Raw genomic sequence first — 19,865 nt, forward strand, 5'->3', positions numbered from 1 at the left:
AAGAGTGGATGTCAGTTGGCACGCCCCCAGTTTCGAGCAAACAGGAGACACAGAAGCTAAGCTGTCTGACACAAAGGTAAAGCAGTGAAAACATTCCAAATATAGTGTATTTTTTTTAGGTGACTAAAATACCTTTTGTTACCGACCTCCTCCACAGCAGTACAGTGCTTAGCTGCTGAATCAGACTCCTGCTGCTTCTCCAATCTGGAGGCGTGCTGACTGATATCTACTGTAAGTAATGCTCTGAAGTACCCCATAAAACCCCATTTCAAAAAGTCCAAACTATCCCATTAACTTTTAACCCCAGGACATAAAATGCACTACTTGTTTTTCCGTTATCATGATTTTTTTAGACCCATCTGTAAATACACGTGCATAGTTCCATTCCTTTCTATTTTTTGTTTTTATTCTATTGTTATTTCAGTACAGTTTTTTAATATACATGTTATCATTTATTTATTTACTTTACTTTCTCTATTTATCTATATTTATCTCTGTCTTTTCTCACTACTGCAACAACCAAATTCTCGTCTGGGGATCAATTGAGATCTTATCTGATCTGATCTTACCTTGCCTCGCTTCGCTTCGCCTCGCCCTGTCAGAGCAACAAATATTTTTTCCTTGAGCCTCCCTGAGTGACTGGGGGGAAAAACATGACCCTCCCTCCACCATAAATAATCATGTTATATTTATATTTACACACAGCACAGAGGGAGTGAGAGTTATCACCATTACAAACTGCTGATTTCTTCAGCAAAATGCCAGAAAGTGTGCACACGCAAGCATTAGCAACGTTAGCACATAGCCTAATGCTCATTTTTCCAACTAAACTATACACAACAGTGGCAGGAGTAGTGGCCAAAATAATATTAGTAACTTGGTGTGGCGGCAGATTGGATTTTAAAAACGTACCCTTTGATGATCGAAAGTTGAAAATTGAAAACAAAACTCTAGAGTTGGAAAAGGCCTTAGTTTTTAACTATTGTCTTACTTGCAGGAGTGCAGGATTTAATGTTTGTTTGTTTTTTGCAGGATCTGTTTCCTGCGGTGAAATGTTAAATAAGACATGTAGAGTGAAGTGATTTTGATAGATTAGGTTATTTTTTCCTGGTGGGAGGTGTTGTTGTACATGATGTGTTCAAGGCTCATTTCTGTTTTCACTGTTTCTGATCATGATAAATGTGTAATTTTGGCAAGTTTTAAAGAAAACATGCCTTTTGGGGTTCAGATTGTGTTTAAAATCAGTACAAAATACAACCTGCTGTAATTGTATGTCCCTCCGCTAAGCCAAAATAAAATACAAAAGACTTGGGAGCCATTGCTAGTCTGCTCTGCAGGCAGTGAGTCCCAAGGACTAATTAGGTGGACAAAAAGGCAAAACAAGGACAATAATGCCAACAGGAACATGAATAGAGAACTGTTTGCTGAAGAGGATCATAACAGCTTGACTGATCAGTGTTATGTGGAAAAACCCAAGACGTGTTGAACAAGCATATTTTCTTCTACACATCCACATTACTGTCATTGCTTCCTGTTTAAAAGCTTAATAAAAAGAGTCCAAAGGCCACAGATACCACCCTAATGACACTGTTGTTGGCTGCTGAGCTGTTAACCACATACACTGATTAGTCATAACTTTGGAATGAGCTGAATAAAAAACCAACAAACTAAATGTCCAAGTCAGTTTAAGACGGTCAGAATCAGTACTGAATGGGACGGCCGACCCAGGGCCCACATTAGATCACACCGTGCTTTCTTTCTTCATCTCTTTTGACATAAATTAAACTGAGCTGATTCAAAACACCTTCATGTCATGGTCTGCCCTGTCTCCATCTGGCCACCAGGTGTCCCCAGACAACCTTACCTTGTTTTCTATTTACTCACCTGGGCCTCCTTCCCCCATTCACATACCTGTTTCTCGTTGCCTCATCAGCCCACTCAGTATATAAACTGGCCATTTTCCCCTTTGGTTTCCCTGTATCTGTTTTATTCCTGCTGATTCTTCCTGTCCACCCACCAGGTTATCTTCTCATCTGCCTGTGAGCCTGTTTTTGTCTGTTTTTTTGGTTCTTTTCAATTAAAGCAATTTTATTGGATCTGTCAAAGACTGATGTCCTGAGTTTACCCAGGTTAATAATGTGTCTGTTTCATGTCCCGTTTCACAGATATGTGACTCATAAGGAGCAAACCTTTGTCACCAGTTGACAGTTTCACTTGGTGATTTTTTTTTTCCACTGGTTAAGACGAAGGGTTGTAGCTTGATGTGTTGAGTTGGATTCTTCTACATGTTGTACTAGATGGTGCAACCTGTCACAAGGGTTGTCATGATTTCCTTTGAGCTCAGGATGTGGGTAGAGTGTTGGCTGTAGCTGAGACCGAGGACAGCATCGATGCAGTATGGAGATCACCTCACTCTGTCTACTACTTTGTAAGAAATGTTACTTTTTTCAATAGTTTCAACAGATACAATTTGGTTTGATCACTCGTTTTTGTTTACTCATTCAATTGTTATTTTATGGCTGTTGTTTCTTAGTAACTGATAACTGCACTGACATAGTTTTACTGTCATTGCACAGTTACAGAGACAATTAAATACAGTTAAGCACCAAATTGGAAGTGCAAAAAGCAGTACAGTGCACAGTATTGTAAATTGCAATACTATACAGCGCAGGTATAAGTGCAACTAGGATGCAGCAGTTAGAGCTTTGATTGTCTGTCCAAACCTGACTGGGCGTTAACTGACCCACTGGGTTCAGGCTGGGCTGTAATTTCTCATCAAGCCCCCAGGCTTGAATCTGTTTGGGCTCTCACCAGTTTCCTGGTGTTGGATCTGTCTACTTCTGTATCAGGGTCCATTTTGTGCCAGAATAGACTCTGGTGCTCAGAGTGGCTATTTACAAACGCATCTTGTGTCACAGATGTCTGCTAACACGCTGAAAAGACTTGAGACGACTTTAGCTTGCAGTAAATGTTTTTAATAGTCAAAAATATGTTATTTTTTACAGTGGAAACTGTTCTTGTTTTTATCAGGCTCTGGCCCCAAACTGCTGCCACCATTAAGGCTCATGTCAGACTTGGGCAGATACGATGTAGGTTTAGGCCTGATTTTTCGGGGGGTCCAATCAAAGCTCAAGTTTTTTTGTTTTTTTATCTGGACCCCATTCCAGTTTGTTGATAAGTGAATTGCCTTAATTGATTCTGACACAAGTCTATATTTTGGTTCTTTGAAGCTGGCTTAAATATATATCTGAAGCTGTTATCCTGGCAGAAAGTCCTTAAACCGAAGCTGCAAAAGTGCAGCCTTGTTAAAGGTCCAGTGTGTAGGATTTAGGGGAACATATTGGTAGAAAATATAATAGGTCTGTTTTCTTTAGTGTATAATCCCCTGAAAATAAGAAATGTTGGGTTTTTGTTACCTTACAATGAGACGTTTATATCTACATAGGGAGCAGGTCCTCGTCTACGGAGATTGCCATGTTGCACCACCATGTTTCTACAATAGCCCAGAATGGACAAACCAAACACTGGCTCCATGTAGGGCTGTTCTCTTCTTATATCAGCCACTGTAGTTAGTAGCTCCTCCATGATCATGACCGGATCGTGACCAAAGCCTTTGATATAAAATCCATTTTTTAAATAAATCCTTTATAAAGATGAAAATGTTGATTCACCTTGATTCATTAAATTGGTGCAATAAGACCAAGAGCACAGGGTTTGATGTCTCTGTTTTTAATCAGGCACAAAAACGTGTCAAACTTTTGTTCTTAAAATCATGTCTTTCATTTCCTGTTTGAACCACCAGCAGCCACACTGAGCATCCGTCCTGACAAATCTCAGTTCTTTCGGTACGACCGCATCTATCTGAGCTGTGATGCACCGCCAAACTCTACCGGCTGGACACTGAGGAAGCACAACTCCTCTGAGACGCCTGAACCCTGCGAGAATGGCTGCATGCTTGACGACGTCTACCCGTCAGACAGCGGAGTGTACTGGTGTGAGTCTGAGCAGGGCGAGTGTAGCAACACCATCAACATCACAGTGACCGGTATGTCCGCTAATGAGCTTGTGTTTTGTTTCATATTGTGTTTATGTTTAGTGTGACAAAAGAACCTCCCAACTCCCAACTGGTCAATACAGCAGCTTGGTCAGTGGCCCTTCACATTATGACACTCATATATATGAGTAGGCCTACCCCCCATCACTGCCTGATCGGTACCTGAAACCCGATTTGTTCAGGTCCTATCCCCTGACCAGTGGGCAGGGATGGCTTACTGAACATGCCTACCAGGCACAGGCCCCTCGGCCCAAAGTGTCAGGGCCCCCCCTGGCCTGAATGTGCAAAATCGCCCCGAAATAAACACATACCAATCAGGAAGAGACCCAAAGACCACAACAGGACACAAAAAGACTACAAAGCGATGCAAAGTAACTGCAAAGAGACGCAAAAACAATCTCCATAACATTACCTCAATAAGACACAGAATTATCTCAAAGAGACCCAAACGATTACAAAAACACACAAAATGAACCACAAAAAGATGCATAATGACCACAAAGTCTGTGTGTCTTGGAAGTGGAGAGGTGGTGGGGCCCTTTGCCTGTGTCCACGGGCCCATTGTCTCATAACCCGCCCAGTGGGTTATTCTGACCCTAACTATTCAAAGTCTAAAACCAAAACATTGTTCAATGGTCACAGTTTGTTTAGGTTTGGAAAAATGTCACAAGTTAAAGTAAGTTAAAATATCTAAGTGTTGACTTGGGACACAAACAGCAGCCTCCTTGGTCAAAGTCCTGTGTTTGTTTGACCCATCCATCCACCTCAACTTCTCCTTACACGGACTTTGTCGCTCTTTGTACTGCATCACTTCACTTCCTACTGCTGCCACGTAGAGCGTCGTGGTTTGAAGTGTAGGGCCTCTGACCAAGCTGTTTGATGAGTTGGGAGTCAGAATGTCTGTGCCAGCCAACAAATCAATAGGGTACACAGATGTAATCAAAGGAAAAAGACCGGCACAGGTTGGTCAGGTGAGGCTTTATGACCAAAACAGAACCTCAGTAGCATGGCTTACAGATTAAATGTAGAGATTACAGTAAGAACTACTCTACTTGTCTTTAACAAAAACAACAGTGACACCGTGTTTGCTCTTCTATATTTCAGCTGGTGTCGTGATACTGGAAAGCCCTGCACTTCCTGTGAGGAAGGGAGATGAGGTGACTCTCAGCTGCACCCACAAGGAAAGATACTCAAATAATCCTACATCAAATTTCTCTGCCGCATTCTACAAAAACAGTGTTTTCATTGGTACCGAGCCTGATGGAATCCTGACCCTCCGAGCGGTGTCCATGTCTGACAAAGGATTCTACAAGTGTAAACACCCGACGAAAGGAGAGTCGCCGCAGAGCTGGCTGGGTGTGACAGGTGACACGCACTGCTCTCTACATACAACTCTGAATTATATTGAAGCGAGCCTCGCATTTGTTGAGCTACTGTGAATATGTTCAATACAGGTTTCCCACTCTTCATCTCTACATAGTACCCAATTCTTCCTGCCATTTTTCCTTAAATGGTTTTGATGATGGGCATTTTAACTTTTGTAAAATGTAGTAAAAATGAGACACAGCACCTTTTAGTATATGGTTTAATAGCCAAGAGACTGTCTAAAGCAGCATGATGAGGTTTCTGCTCATGGAGTGGGGAATGAGCCTTTAAAGAGTGCTGCAATTTTAGACAACAACCTGGTTTCACTCTGAAATCTGGCCGTTGGGCAGTGACTTGCGGCATCAGGCACTGTTGAAGAAAGTCGTCCTTCAACGTCGGCATGATTCGCGGTGGGTCGTCATTGTAGTTTAATGGTGCTCTGTGGTGTCGGGGGAAACAGGGTGGAACCAGAGCAAAAGTTAAGGTGGCGAAAGTCCAAGGAGGGTAGGCAGGTGGAGCGGTGGATGGTTCCAACAACCACCAACTTTCATCCAGAAGAGTGGTGTTCACGTCTCCCAAGAATATAAATCCAAACCCTGCTCTTTATTCCTAAACCATTCCACGTGTCTTTGTTGCCTAAACCCAATCACATCTGTTAGTTGTTGGAGGAAAAACCGTCAATTCGGGTTGTTGTGCTGACATAGTGCTTTTATTTTGAAATAAACTGTATGCAAACTGTACATTTCCTGTGAATACTAGTGATGGGCAAAGCAGTTCTTTAGATGTTACTGAATCACTAGAATCAGTTCATTAAAAAGATTTGTTCAAAAGATTTGTTCACCGAATCGTTCAGTGCTTGGCGGGAGGAGCCCTGACTGTGTGCTGCGTAGTCCAACTCACTGAACTGATACACGGCTGAGCTGCTGCTACGTCTGCCCTGCACTAGTGAGTCTCATTATTGGCCAGCCTATCGTTTTAAGTTTGTTTATCTGGAAACTAAGTCTGTTAAAACAATGAGGAGGTGTGTGATTGTGTTCATGTGGCTTGACTCCTGGCTACATTAGCCATTAGCTTGGAGAAAACGGTCTCTATGAAAGTGTATCGCTGAGAAGAAATTATTTGAATCAGGGATCGGGGTTACGTCCCTCACCGAGTGATTCGTTCACCGAGTGATTCATCACGTGTTAGGCAGTCCCTCCCTGCACCCTGGCTGCCTCGTGACTCGCAAGTGATTCATCGTTCGCACGGACCGAATCGGCAGTTCCACTCCCGGCCTGCACGCTCACTGCTGAGCTCAACTGAACTGAGAAATGAACGAATCAGTTCCGGAAGTGATTCAGTTCAGTACGTTCACTCAACAGATTCGTTCTTTTGAATGTTTCATTTGTGAACGTCACAACACTCATGAAAACATTTGTGTATTTTGAAGGAAGACAGTGCATGTAACAGGCAGAACTTGACATGGCATCCCAGAAAGTCAAAAACCAACACACCCAAGTACCTTGCACGTCATATGTGGACATGGAAAGTCCATGACCAAACTTCAATATTTGACGAGGTCCAAGTGAGAATGTGTTGTCGAAAGCGGAAGAAATGGGGGGTAGAGATTGAAAGGTCTGCTGCAGTTGCTGAAACGAATCAATGTGATCACGAATATACAAATCTCCCTCCAAGTTGTGTAAATGCATGATTGAAGCATATAGGAGTGTCCAGGTATGTTTTAGGAGCCTTCAAATCCAGTAACACCTGAGACCAGATTGTCAAAGAAGTGCAGAACTAAGGGTTTACTATGGTATGTCTTTCTTAACCTTAGTTGGGCTGTTAAGGACTGCTGGGAGACAGAAACACTTGCAAGAAAGATATTTAATCTGTAGCCATGAAGCCATCTCTTCCGGGTTGTGGCTATGTGGGCAGCCATGCCAGAGGGAAAAAATATTTAACTGGATAGCTAGATAGTTCAGTCTAAATTGGGGGAGACCAAATCCACCTTTACTCCTACCTTTACTTAAATGCTTCTTAGAAATTCGAGGTACTTTGCTAGACTAAATAAAAGATGAAACAACGTGGTCCAGCTTTTTGAAGTATAACTGGGGCAATGCTTACTGGAAGTGACTGAAAAATGTATAAAAACCTTGGTAACACTACCATTTTTATGGCATTGATTCGACCCACCATTGAGACAGGCAAAGTTTTTGAAAATTTTATGTATTCCTCCAGCTGTTTCATTTTCCTAACCATTTTCAACATTTTTATCTGACATTAAATGACCCATAATAATTTGGCCCAGTGCAAGGTTTCTGCTTGCATGTATTGTTTTTATAGTATTTTGATATCAGATCTTGTTTATTTGGGTATTTGGGTTCATCTCACTTGCAGTGAACCTGTGCATAAGTGTCTTTGTTCGACTATCCTCTTGTTGTGCTCTTTGGTGAATATTCATATGCCCCTCTGTAATTGGATTTTTTTGTTAATTAGTGTTGAAAATTATTCATAATATTTGGATAAAAACATAACTGATTATTTGTCATGTTTGAAACTGTCCTCCTCACAGTGAGAGCTCAGACTCCAGGTGTCCCTCTTCCTGACATGCCTTGGTACAGACTGGTGTGCTCCCTCCTGCTGTTCCTCCTCTACAAAGCCAAACTCATATTGTGTTTTTACATGTGCTGCAGGCTGGCTCTAGGTAAGAACACCTCTGAAAATATACAATAATATGATATATTCATCTCAGTATGTGTTATATTTTCTGTTGGCTTCCTCCAAAAGGGGTCAGAGGTCAGAGCTGACCTGAGAGCTCTTAGAGATGATGAGAGACGCCACAAAGACACCTGAATGTCAAATACTAGTGGTGAACTAAACCATCTCAGAACATATAATCCTGAATTCTAATCTTGAGACTTGAATAACCCCAATTTTACTTAAAGTATTTGCTTCAGGTTGAGCTCGTTTGAACTCCTTTGTATACTGTTTAATCTCTAGTAATACATCATATTCTATAAGATCATCATATGTTTGTAGCGTGGCTGTCCTGTGAGAACCATGTATCTCGAAAAAGCTTTGTGACGATGACTTTTCCAGCTGATCCAAGAGGGTTTTTAAAGAGTTTATTTAGCATAAAGAAAAACTTCCACTAAAAAAATGACCATTCATACGTCATTACTCACTGCGTGTTGAATTTGTGAAGAAAACTCTCTCACATACCTCCTTGGTGAATGGGGAACCCAAAAAAGCAGACATTCTTTATGAATCCTTGCCCTCGCAAACAAAGAGGCCATTAACCATCAGATGACAGGGACGGTGAAGAACGGGCCGACTTAGGAGAGAATTGTCGAAGGACTGACCAGCCGCGGCTTCCCTCCCACGTCACTGTTTACGTCACACGCTGAGCTACACGTTTTGTTGCTCACGCCCCCCGTTGCCCCGAAAAAGGCACATTGTGTATGAACAAAAGTAGGTAGGCGGCATTTTGCTGCACTCCCCGATTTTATTTTATACTGACAGCATTTATTGGTCAATGTATACCTGAAAGTCATGTCGAAAACAAAAGTATGTAAAAAGGGGAAGTACTGACTTGGATTACACTGCACGAGGTGTGTGAGAGTTTGTGAACAGCTGTTTTGATATTGTGAAGCTGATGTTAAAAACGGTCCCCCTTTACTAACGCTCGTCAAGAATGTTTGCCTTTTTTGGATTCCCCGTTCACCACGGAGGCATGCAAGAAAAACAATGATTTCTTCACATATTTAAGGCGAGTGATTTACAAATGATTATTTTGCAGCTGAAGTGTTCTTTTAAGAAGTAGGGGAATTTTCTCAACACATAAAGGAACACTTCATCCTTCATCAACACATCTGGAGACTCACAGTGAGGAGAATCCAAATATTTCAAAGTCTGTGCCTTCAAATCCAACCAAAAATCATTACTGGTGTATCTGTAGATCAGATGTAACCCAGAAACAGTTTCCACTCTGAGTGTGTTCGACTCTTTTGTCTCTGTTGTTCATGCAGCTACTTCACATCCTCTTTCACTGAAATGAGATGGACAGGTGTGATTCTGTGGTTTCCTGTGAGAAAATCAACAGTCAAAGTCACGTGTTTGGAGGTACATGGTTTCCACTGGACAGGAAGTTTGTGAGCTGGTTGTCATAGTAACACTGGTAGAAAGCAGGTAGTGAAAAAAAGAAGAAGAAGCTACACACACTCCTCTTAACCCTCTCTCTTCTCTGGTTTTACCTGCAGCTCGAGCTGATGCTAAAAGGAGAGCGTCTGATCATTGAATACTGGAATGAAGAAGAGGAAGAGCTGTGAGTGTTTATGTGCTGACTAATCTGACTGGGAAGAAGGCAATATACTTATTTTTGTAAAGTAGCTTTTTTATTAGCTTCCCTTCACTGGCTCCTGTACAGCAGGCAGTGATGGCCAATGAGGCCTCATGAACCACCGTCTTTATTCTCTGAAGCCACTGGATGGCACTGTCTGTTAAACAAAGGTTTGAAAGCACATTTCACTGCCATTCCTTCAGCCTTCATCTTTAAACAAAGAGCGCCATCTGGTTGGGTCAGAAAATTAAAAAAAGTGGTTCATGAGGCTTCATTTGGCCATCACTAATTTAACATGGTTGGTATTTTTTTTTCACCGTTATAATCATTAAAAAGCAAAAGCAGCATGTGTATACATTCAGTAGGCTATATCTTCAGTAGCTAGCTAGCTAACCCTACACTTTTCAGGGTTTGAGTTTGTAGTGTCTCTCCTTTGAATACAGGACTTTTATTTGTGACATTATATATTCACAGTGTGGTAGCAGTGCTTTTACCAAAGTAAAGAATCTGAATACTCTTTCCACCGATGACGATGCCTTAGCACAGCAACACACCTGGAGCCACAACATCATTTCTACTCTTGTCCCAAGAGTACTTTAATTTTTCATACTTGAAGTACATTTTGTTGATAATATTTAGGATGCAGTTTTGAATGCAGCTGCTACTTTTATTTGTAGTGCAGGACTTTGTGACACCCACTGTTTTTCAACAAAAGTTGTTAAAATTTCTTTAATTTCTAACATAATATGTGTCAATATAAATTATCTGAATTGGACTGGTCTAATAAAAACAAATGTCTGATTCATTAGTAAGTCTTTCCACAACAAGGGGACAAGGAAAAAAACTTACCTCTAACGCTCCTTTTAGTGAGTGAGTCCAAAATAATAAATACAATTAACTTGAGGTTTGCTGGATGAAGAGCTGAAGATCTCACCGCCATTATTTCATTACTTAATGAATGATAGATAAAACAGTCAATGCTGGTCGGGTGTTGTCAAAAGAGGCATCTGCTGACTCCTCAATGGTACTTTGGCTTGAGTGAGCCTGTACTTGGTCATGCAGGAAGTAGCATGGTAGACATGGGTGAGCTTTGAGACAAAGGGCCCCACCAGCTCGCCCACACAGGAGCAAGACACATTGAGTTAGTACTGGTTTTGTATCTCTTTGTCGCCTTACACATCTTTTGGTAGGTTTGTGTCTCTGTTTTTATTTTGTGTCTCTGTTTTTATTTTTTGTCTCCTTGTGGTTATTTTGTATCTCTTGGAGGTCATTTTCTGTATTATTCATTTAATCATTTTTGCCATTTTGTGTAATTTTGTATTCATTTTGTGTCTCCTTGTGGTCTGTAGTTGTTTAGTCATTTAGGTTTTTTTATTGTGTGTCTCTGACTTAACTTTATATGTCTTTTAGATAATTTTGTGTCTTTTTGAAGTAATTCTTTATCTCTTCTGGGTAAATTTGTGTCTCTGAGGTGATGTTGTGTCTTACTGGAGTAAATTTGTGTCTCTTGGAGGTAACTGTATGTGTCTTTGAAGTGATTTTGTGTCTTATTGGGGTGATTTTGTGTCTCTTAGTCATTTTTGTAGTCATTTTCTGTCTCCTTGTGGTTGTTTGTTTGCAGTTATTTTTGTTTTGTTGCCGTATGGGTCTTTTTGAAGTAATTTTGTGTCTCATTGCAGTACTTTTATTTATATTTTGGTTGTTTTCTGTCACTTTGTAGTCATTTGTGTCTTTGAGGTAATTTTATTTATTCATGCATTTTCCGTAACCGCTTATCCTGTTGGGGGTCGCAGGGAGAGTGGAGCCTATCCCAGCTGACACTGGGTGAGAGGCAGGGTTCACCCAGGACAGGTCGCCAGACTATCACAGGGCTGACACATAGAGACAGACAACCATTGACACTCACATTCACACCTACGGACAATTTAGAGTCACCAGTTAACCTGCATGTCTTTGGACTGTGGGAGGAAGCTGGAGTACTTGGAGGAAACACAGGGACATGTGGAGAACATGCAAATTCTGTTCTACCCCGGTGTACCATGCCACTGATTGGCTGGTTCTTTGGTCATTTTGTGTTTCTTTGCAGTTCCCTTGCATCTCTTTGTGGCCTTCCTGGTGTATGAATCTGATATTTGACATTTTGCAGAGGAAGGTCAGGGCTCCCCCAACACCTGGGACCCAAGGCCTTGTCCGGTAGGCCACTTCAGTGATCCATCCATGATCGCATGCAAATGCATTCAATCAGATGTAAGGATCAGCCATTTATATTCAAGGACTCCCCATGTTACTGATTTTTGCCTCATTCATTTAATTGTTATGACATTATCTGATGCTATTTTTTTGAAAGCACTTTTTTGAAAGTTAGGTTAAATTTTGGTGAGGGTAAAACAGCATGCCATTCATTTTTTTGCAGTATAAATGTGTTATTTTTGCTTCTTGTATTCAAATGTTTATACAGATGAGTCCCTAAACAGTCTTGAAGTTGCTACCACCTATGAGCTGACCACACAGGTGCAGCTAATCAGGCTGATGTCTGCAGGCAACCGCACCACCAAAGCCAGCAAAGCAGACCTATGGATGAAACTAAATCGATGAAGTTAACTACAGTGTTCTCTAAATTTGTGGAAACTGACTGCAGACCAATCAATATGGTGGAAGACTCAGGTCTAAGTGATGTCCTCAGGTTGACATGTTGTGACCAGTCATTTGCCTTACCCTCTTGGGTTTAATGCACACAGGACCTTTATGAATCATCGAAAGCAACTAAACTGGATCTCCTGAAAAGTGACATGGTGTCATTTGATCCCCAATCAAGACACTCTGGTAAGAGTTGCTTTGCTTTGTTAATACGGGCTTCAAAATGAATCGTCGGACAGTGTAGATAAGTTTCACATTTAGTTCAGCTTCCAGTCATAAAGTGCTGTCTGTTTGAGAAGTACTGAGCGTATGACTGGATAAATGAGACTTAAGCGTGGACCCCTATGACTTCAATTCATCAGGATTTTTCTCCGTTTTTGGATTCCTCATTCACCGTATAGGCTGCAACATAAACAGATGTTCTTTTTATTAAATCAGTGTACTTTGGTTTGAGTAACTGACATACGAATGATCATTTGGAGGGTAAAGTATTCCTTTAATAATTTTTCTGCACGCACTGAACCATCTGATCAGTTTTATGTTTAAAGAACAAAATATTATTGTCAAACTGATAATAAGCTTAATGCTACATACATTATATTATTTGTACTTCTTATTCCTCTATAACAGTGTTTATCATCTGTGCTGCCCGTGTTAAATACCTTTTGTTTTCCAGTCACGAGGCTCTGTTGTACAGCACTGATCTCAACCAGTTTTTTTTGGACATTTCTATTGATCAAAAAGCTAAATGCTGACATCTGTGTGTCACTGGATAAGAGGCAGCTTTTAGTAACTGATGGTACCAGGTAGAAAGTTAGAAGTTTATCAAAGTTATAACATGTCATCCTCTGCTGTTCATGACTGTAGATTTTTTTATTTTATTTCTGGCACCAGAGATATTGATGACACTACTTTTTGCGCCTTATTTGCAATTTCAGTATCACTTCCGGACTTTTATTTTGAAGCTCAGCAACCGATTTGCCCCGGAAGCTGTATTCTTTAGTGTGGCTAACGTCACATTGTGTGAACAAGATGGCGTCTCGCAGAAACAAGTGTTAGCAGAGTGTGTTTGTTGTGTTTTTAAACATGTCTAAAGTCCAAATGCTGAGATCGTTGGTGAAGCAGCGACTAACTGCGGCTGCTGAAGAGATATTTGGGCTGTTTGAAAGAACGATAGCAGAGTACGAGGAGGAACTTTGTCGATCAAAAGAGGAGAACGAGCGACAACGGAAACTACTGGACGCTGTTTTCAACCCTCAGCTTCGGTTACACAGAGCAGGTTTGTTCATTAAACATTACAAGTTCATTATTAATAATATAACTGCAGCTTTGTTCAATAAATATTCAGTCTGTCGACGTTTCTCTGGTGTCGTTAGCCTCCTGGGTGTATTTCCTCCAAGGCGGAAATGCTCTAAACGTCTATTTTGACGTCTGTGTTAATAAGTCAAAAGTTTGTCTTAACGGGTAAAAATATAACGCGTTCAAACGACAGAGAATGCCCTGTTAACAAGAACATTTCTAGCGTCTTATGACGTTCAATAATGGGCGCAGCCATTTTATCAGTGAAGGAGAAGGAACTGATGAAATAGTTTCCGGTATACGTTGTGTTCTAATAAGTGTCCGCACAGATGAGACCAGTGGTTCCACCTGGTTCAGCCACGAAGGTTCAGGTTTAGTCATCAATTCATGTTACACTAAGTTTGATATATTCAGCATCACACTGGAGTTTGGCCACGTGTGTGAAGTAGTGTGCTGTCTGTCCGTTAGGCACTCACTCTACAGCAGGAAACGGCACTTCAAAATAAAAGCTCTGTGCTGGAAATTCTGGAGATTCATTTTACATGATTTATACTGGATGAAACACACACAGGATGGTCCCAAAAAGAGAAAATATCCAGTGAGCCAAAATGCCTTGTTGATGCCAGAGGTCAGAGGAGAATGGCCAGACTGGATCAAGATGATAGAAAGGCAACAGGAAGTCAAGTAACCACTGGTTCCAACCAAGGTGTGCAGAAGACCATCTCTGAAGCAACAACACCTTGTCCAACCTTGAAGCAGATGGGCTACAGCAGCAGAAGACCACACCAGGTGCCACTCCTGTCAGCTAACAACAGGAAACTGAGGCTACAATTCACACGGGTTTTCTCACCAAAACTGGACAATAGAAGATTGGAAAAACCACATTCAGATGGAAGCATGGATCCATCCTGCCTTGTATCAACGCTTCAGGCTGCTGCTGGTGGTGTAATGGTGTGGGGGAGATTTTCTTAGTACCAACTGAGCATGGTTTAAACACCACAGCCTACCTGAGTATTGTTGCTGAGCGTGTCCATCCCTTTATGACCACAGTGTACCCATCTTCTGATGGCTACTTCCAGCAGGATAACGCACCATGTCACAAAGCTCACATCATCTCAAACATGACAGTGAGTTCACTGTACTCCAATGGCCTCCACAGTCACCAGATCTCAGTCCAATAGAGCACCTTTGGGATGTGCTGGAACGGAAGATTCTCATCATGGATGTGCAGCCGACAAATCTGCAGCAACTGTGTGATGTCATCATGTCAATATGGACCGTCATCTCTGAGGAATGTTTCCAGCACCTTGTTGAGTCTATGACACCAAGAACTTAAAAGGGGGTCCAACCTGGTACCAGCAGGGTGTACCTAATAATCAGACTTGACTCACAGCAAACTCTGGCATCCCATGGACAGTCATTCTCACATAATTCACATAAGCCTGAACAAATGAAGAGCTGCACTGGAGCCTCCCAACATGACAAGAGTCTCAATGGATGTTAATGATTGCTGCGAAAATGAAAGCTTAGCTCAACCTCACTCACTCTGACACAGCTGAGTGAACACTGTGAAGCTGTTTGATGCTCAGAGATCTGTAGAAGTTCAGTAAGGAGTTTTTGAGCTGTGATGTGAATGAACGACAACATTTCTCTGTAACATCTGTGTGTTTCCTGTTTCCTGCAGACGTCCAGCAGCTGTTGGTGGTTAAAGAAGAGGTTCCCCCTGAGCAGCAGGAGTGGAGCTCCAGTGTGGACCAGGAGGACCCAGAGCCTCCACACATTAAAGAGGACCAGGAGGACCCAGAGCCTCCACACATTAAAGAGGAGCAGGAGGACCCAGAGCCTCCACACAGTAAAGAGTACCAGGAGGACCCAGAGCCTCCACACAGTAAAGAGGACCAGGAGGACCCAGAGCCTCCACACATTAAAGAGGACCAGGAGGACCCAGAGCCTCCACACATTAAAGAGGAACAGGAGTTCACATCCTCTCCTGCCCCTGTGAAGAGTGAAGATGATGAAGAGAAACCTCAGTCCTCACAGCTTCATCAAAGACACACTGAACAGATGGAAACAGAATCTGATGGAGAGGACTGTGGAGGACCAGAACCAGCCAGGAACTCAGATCCAGATACACATTTACAGCCTAAGACTGATGACAAGACTGGAGAGTCTTCTGAACCTGAGACTGATGACAGTGATGATTGGACAGAAACCAGAGAACCTCAGTCAGGTTTAAACTCTCTTAAAAATGATAAAGTCCCAGTTAGAGGTTTGAATGGTAGTAAAAAAAAACTATATAGCTGCTCTGAGTGTGGGAAAAAATTTGGTCACAAGGGAGATCTGACGAAACACATGAGATCGCATACTGGAGAGAAACCATATAGCTGCTCTGAGTGTGGGAAAAGATTCAGTCGAACTGGACATCTGAAGAAACACATGAGAACTCACACAGGAGAGAAACCATTTAGCTGCTCTGAGTGTGGGAAAAGATTTTCTCAAGTTGAAAATCTGAGGAAACATATGAGAACTCACACAGGAGAAAAACCACACAGCTGCGCAGAGTGTGGGAAAAGATTTGGTCAAAGGGGAGCATTGAAGATGCACATGACATTGCATACAGGAAAAAAAACGGTGAGCTGCTCTGAGTGTGGGAAAGGATTTGACCACAAAGGAAAACTGAAGATACACATGAGAAGTCATACAGAAAAGAAACCTTTCAGCTGTTCAGTTTGTCTGAAATCATTTATGAATGTTAGACGTTTACACATTCACATGAAATCGCATACCGGAAAAAGCTGCTTCAGCTGTTCAGTTTGTCAGAAATCTTTTATACTGAAAGGGAACTTGAATGCACACATGAGAACTCACACTGGAGAGAAACCATACAGGTGCAATGTTTGTATGAAATCTTTTGCACAGAGTGGAACTTTACATAATCATATGATAATCCACACAAGAGAGAAACCTTAAAGCTTCAGTGGTTGTGACCAAAGATTCACTTGGCCTAAGCAACTCAGAAAACATAAGTTGGTTGTTCATGGGTCTTCACAGCCTCATTAGAGTCACACTGAGGGGCACAAGAAGGGAGATTTTATTGAACCTGAGACCAATTACTGATGATGATTTGAAGGAGACCAGAGAATTTCAAATACAACATGCTAACGTTATTAGCGCCAGCCTATGGCATTTTACATGGTATACATTAGCTTAGCGATGAGCGAAGATTTCCTCTGCTCATATGAAGCCAGGATAAATCACACACAAGATGTGTGTGTAATGAATATTTTACACAGATAGGCCTCACTGTAACACACCTGAGAGTCCATATAGTGGGGGGACTCTTCAGCTGCTGAGATCCACCAGGCAGTCACATGTCAAAGGTCATAAGTGTGTCGCTAACAGCAGTGATGAAACTCTGGAGCAACAGTTGTGAACATGTTTAAAATGAGAACATCACAGAGTAAGTGTCAGTCTTATGCTGTGAGCAAACAGCATTTAGAGTTGAGTATTGTTTCACTTTCAGAATTCTAATCGGGGTTCTTACTGATGACTTGAAACAGTTCTTTATATCTAGTGAGCAAGAAAAAAAACCTCATCAGTTAAGTTTCATTAACAGTTCTCCCTGTTTCATTATGTGTGACCGTAAGTTGAGAGTTCTTCTTTTGTCCTGATCCTACCTGGAGTGGAAATTCTCATAGTTTGACATGAGAAGAGTCTCCCAAACACTTTTAAATTCAGTCATTCACAGCGTTTACTGATTTATTAAACAACTTATTTTGGCCTTGTGTTGTAAAATGTTTTGAAGTGAAGAATAAACCCCTGCATGTGGCATCTCAAATGTAGCTTTGACTTGCAGCTGGAAACATGTCGCCCATTAATAGAAACAAAAAATGGAGATATACATTGTGTATCACCAGTCAGCCTGTAAATACAGAGATATGAATTTTTGTCCATATCACCCAGCCCTACTCTCTATAGAACAGGGAAGCATCATATTGGACTGTGTTCACACTGTAACAAACTGGAAACAGTCAAACATGTATGAATAGATTGCAACAGGTGTGAAGAAGAAAGAAAGGAGTTCATAAGAGGACTAACTGAAGAGAGGCACAGTGTTACATTAGAGGATCTACTTGGAAAGACATCAAGGAATAAACATAAGCTTCTGTTTAATTATTTACGTGGAACAGGAATAACAGAGAATTTAGTCTTTTTATTGTTTTGTTTTGTTTTCTGCCAATCTACTGCTCCACACTCCAGTCCAGTAGGTGGCGGTAATGCACCTGAAAATTGTTTTGAGAAATGTTTTGAAGCTTTTGTTTCTAAGTTCAAGAATAAACCTTCAAGTTTTTTGGATATCATTCTTGAGAAGGTGTATTGTAATCATTTATCTTCCTGTTTGTGTTTTTCTATGAAAGCCTGTAAATTCCAATAACACTTCTGAGCCGTTTCTCAATACTAAAGTTCGGCAGTTCGGACTTGTGGACTTGGCAAGTTCGGACTTGGCAAGTCCACGCGAGAGTCCGGACTTCCCAAGAACATGAGGACGGGAGTACAGTCATTTCTGCTTTTGGAACAGCAGCGAACTTGATGATGTCACCACCTCCGCTCGCCTTGGCTGTTGTACTGTGTTGTATACGTGCATTTAGAGTAAAACAATATAAACACAGCCCAGCCCTGCGGCTTTTCATAGACATTGTAAGAAATTAATATGTATATGTTTTTAACGTTTCAACATACATATATATAACTGACACACAAAAACATATAAATAGCCAAAATATTTTCATAAAATGTCTCATAAAACCTTTTCCCCGCAGCTGGCCTCTGATTATAATCAAAAGTCGAGTGCGGGGAAAGTTTGTGGAGAGTTGTGAGCATTGGCGAGATGGAAATCAAAAATCAATAACGGATCGGAGAAGGCGTCTTGGCGCAGTTATTGCAGCAGGACTGCTGTACCTGCAGGCTGAGGAGGAGGCTGCCCAGCTGAGGAGGCAGATCCCAGAAAGACAGCGGAGGATGAGGATGAGAATGAGACATGTGATGCTTGCATGTCTGTTCGATACGTTTGTCCAGTTGTGGACAAAGTACCCAGGAATATCACAACAAAGAACAAAAACTCAGTCACAAGTCAAAGTGCTGCATACCAAATCTGACTTGAGTAAAATTATCTGGGTATTGTCAGCAGAATGTAGGACTACTTCAACTGAAGAGTTCAAAGTACTCATGATGCAGAGTGACCCAATTTCAAGTGTTGTGATCATCATATACATGAATATGTATTGAGTATTAATTGATCAACGTAGGCTACACGTGAGCAGCATTTAAATGTTGTCATGGTAGAACTATTTTTAACACCTGTCACTGGTGCACTAGTCTGATCTATAACAACACACAGCAACTTGTAAATATGAAACAACATATAAAACAAACTATCTGAAAAGTAACTAACATCAAATTTGTACTTAAGTACAGTAGCTACTTGAGTAAATATACTTAGTTACTGTCCATCACTGCATTTGTCTCATCATTATGCTTTCTGTCTACATTTTTATGGAGACTTGACAGTTCACTTGGTGCACCTAGAAAAAACAACAGCAGTTTAATATTCAGTCTGACATTTTATTGAAGTGTTGAGTTGTAGATTGTGGTGCTGTTGAACTGTACTGGATTACACTGACAGCAGTTTCTCATTTAGTCTGTCCTCACCAATATAAATGGATCAAACAGGTCAGATGTGAAGAGGAAAAATTTATTCACTTCAGACATCAGGTATACAATTTATATCAGATAATCAATATTTAAAATGCTGTTGAATAAATACTACAATAAAGACAATTAATCTTTAAATACAATAAATAAATTACAATAAATTCTTAAAATCATTACTGAATGGTAAAAACACATAAACAAGCAAAAGAATACAAAGAACAATAACATGTTACAACATTTAATAACATAAGAATATATCTTACACTGAGACTGAATGTTGCCCATTAGACATTCCCCAAATGAATTACATGTCATTTTTAACCACTACAGAGATATCAGCCACGAGTTTCAAAAGGACTACCCAAGAGAGGCTGCTCTCGGTGGGCCAGCCTGAGCGCTCATACACACGTTTATTATCTATGAGCGCTGACACCGCTGTCATCTAGCGAGACCTCAGTCACATTCAACTCGGCTCTATAT

At 41.1% G+C, this 19,865-nt stretch overlaps 2 protein-coding genes across 4 annotated transcripts in view; both read left to right on the plus strand.

Moving 5' to 3' along the window:
• The first annotated feature begins 79 nt into the window (after positions 1-79).
• Positions 80-11,254, plus strand: LOC117245963 (low affinity immunoglobulin gamma Fc region receptor III-A-like). Of its 2 annotated transcripts, XM_033609601.2 has the most exons (6): positions 80-2,039; positions 2,166-2,428; positions 3,803-4,045; positions 5,159-5,419; positions 7,971-8,102; positions 9,658-11,254. In XM_033609601.2, the coding sequence occupies exons 2-6, from the start codon at positions 2,398-2,400 to the stop codon at positions 9,693-9,695; spliced, it is 705 nt and encodes a 234-aa protein (XP_033465492.1). In that variant the 5' UTR covers positions 80-2,039; positions 2,166-2,397; the 3' UTR covers positions 9,696-11,254. The 2 variants fall into 2 exon arrangements, with proteins under 2 accessions (XP_033465492.1, XP_078020129.1); XM_078164003.1 differs by lacking the exon at positions 9,658-11,254 and adding an exon at positions 9,427-9,522 and having other exon boundaries at positions 80-2,428.
• Positions 11,255-13,893: 2,639 nt separating this feature from the next.
• The window catches only part of LOC144459639 (uncharacterized), a 100,903-nt gene continuing 94,931 nt past the window's right edge, over positions 13,894-19,865 (plus strand). The window contains exon 1 of one of the 2 annotated variants that reach the window (XR_013488471.1): positions 13,894-17,053. Coding sequence is in view for 1 of the 2 variants with exons in the window: in XM_078163976.1 (XP_078020102.1) it covers positions 15,738-16,643 (906 nt within the window). In the remaining variant the exon portion in view is untranslated. Of the gene's footprint in view, positions 18,040-19,865 lie in introns of those variants that run through there. The other variant, XM_078163976.1, reaches the window with a different exon arrangement.

Source organism: Epinephelus lanceolatus, chromosome 22, assembly GCF_041903045.1.
Source record: "Epinephelus lanceolatus isolate andai-2023 chromosome 22, ASM4190304v1, whole genome shotgun sequence".
NCBI lineage: Eukaryota > Metazoa > Chordata > Actinopteri > Perciformes > Serranidae > Epinephelus > Epinephelus lanceolatus.

Bases quoted from the DNA above. Each gene is read 5' to 3' on its own strand.
- LOC117245963 (XM_033609601.2), top strand. From the start codon at position 2,398: ATGGAGATCACCTCACTCTGTCTACTACTTT. The intron at 2,429-3,802 runs GTAAGAAATGTT...TTGAACCACCAG, and splicing joins CTCACTCTGTCTACTACTTT to CAGCCACACTGAGCATCCGT. The intron at 8,103-9,657 runs GTAAGAACACCT...TTTTACCTGCAG, and splicing joins GTGCTGCAGGCTGGCTCTAG to CTCGAGCTGATGCTAAAAGG.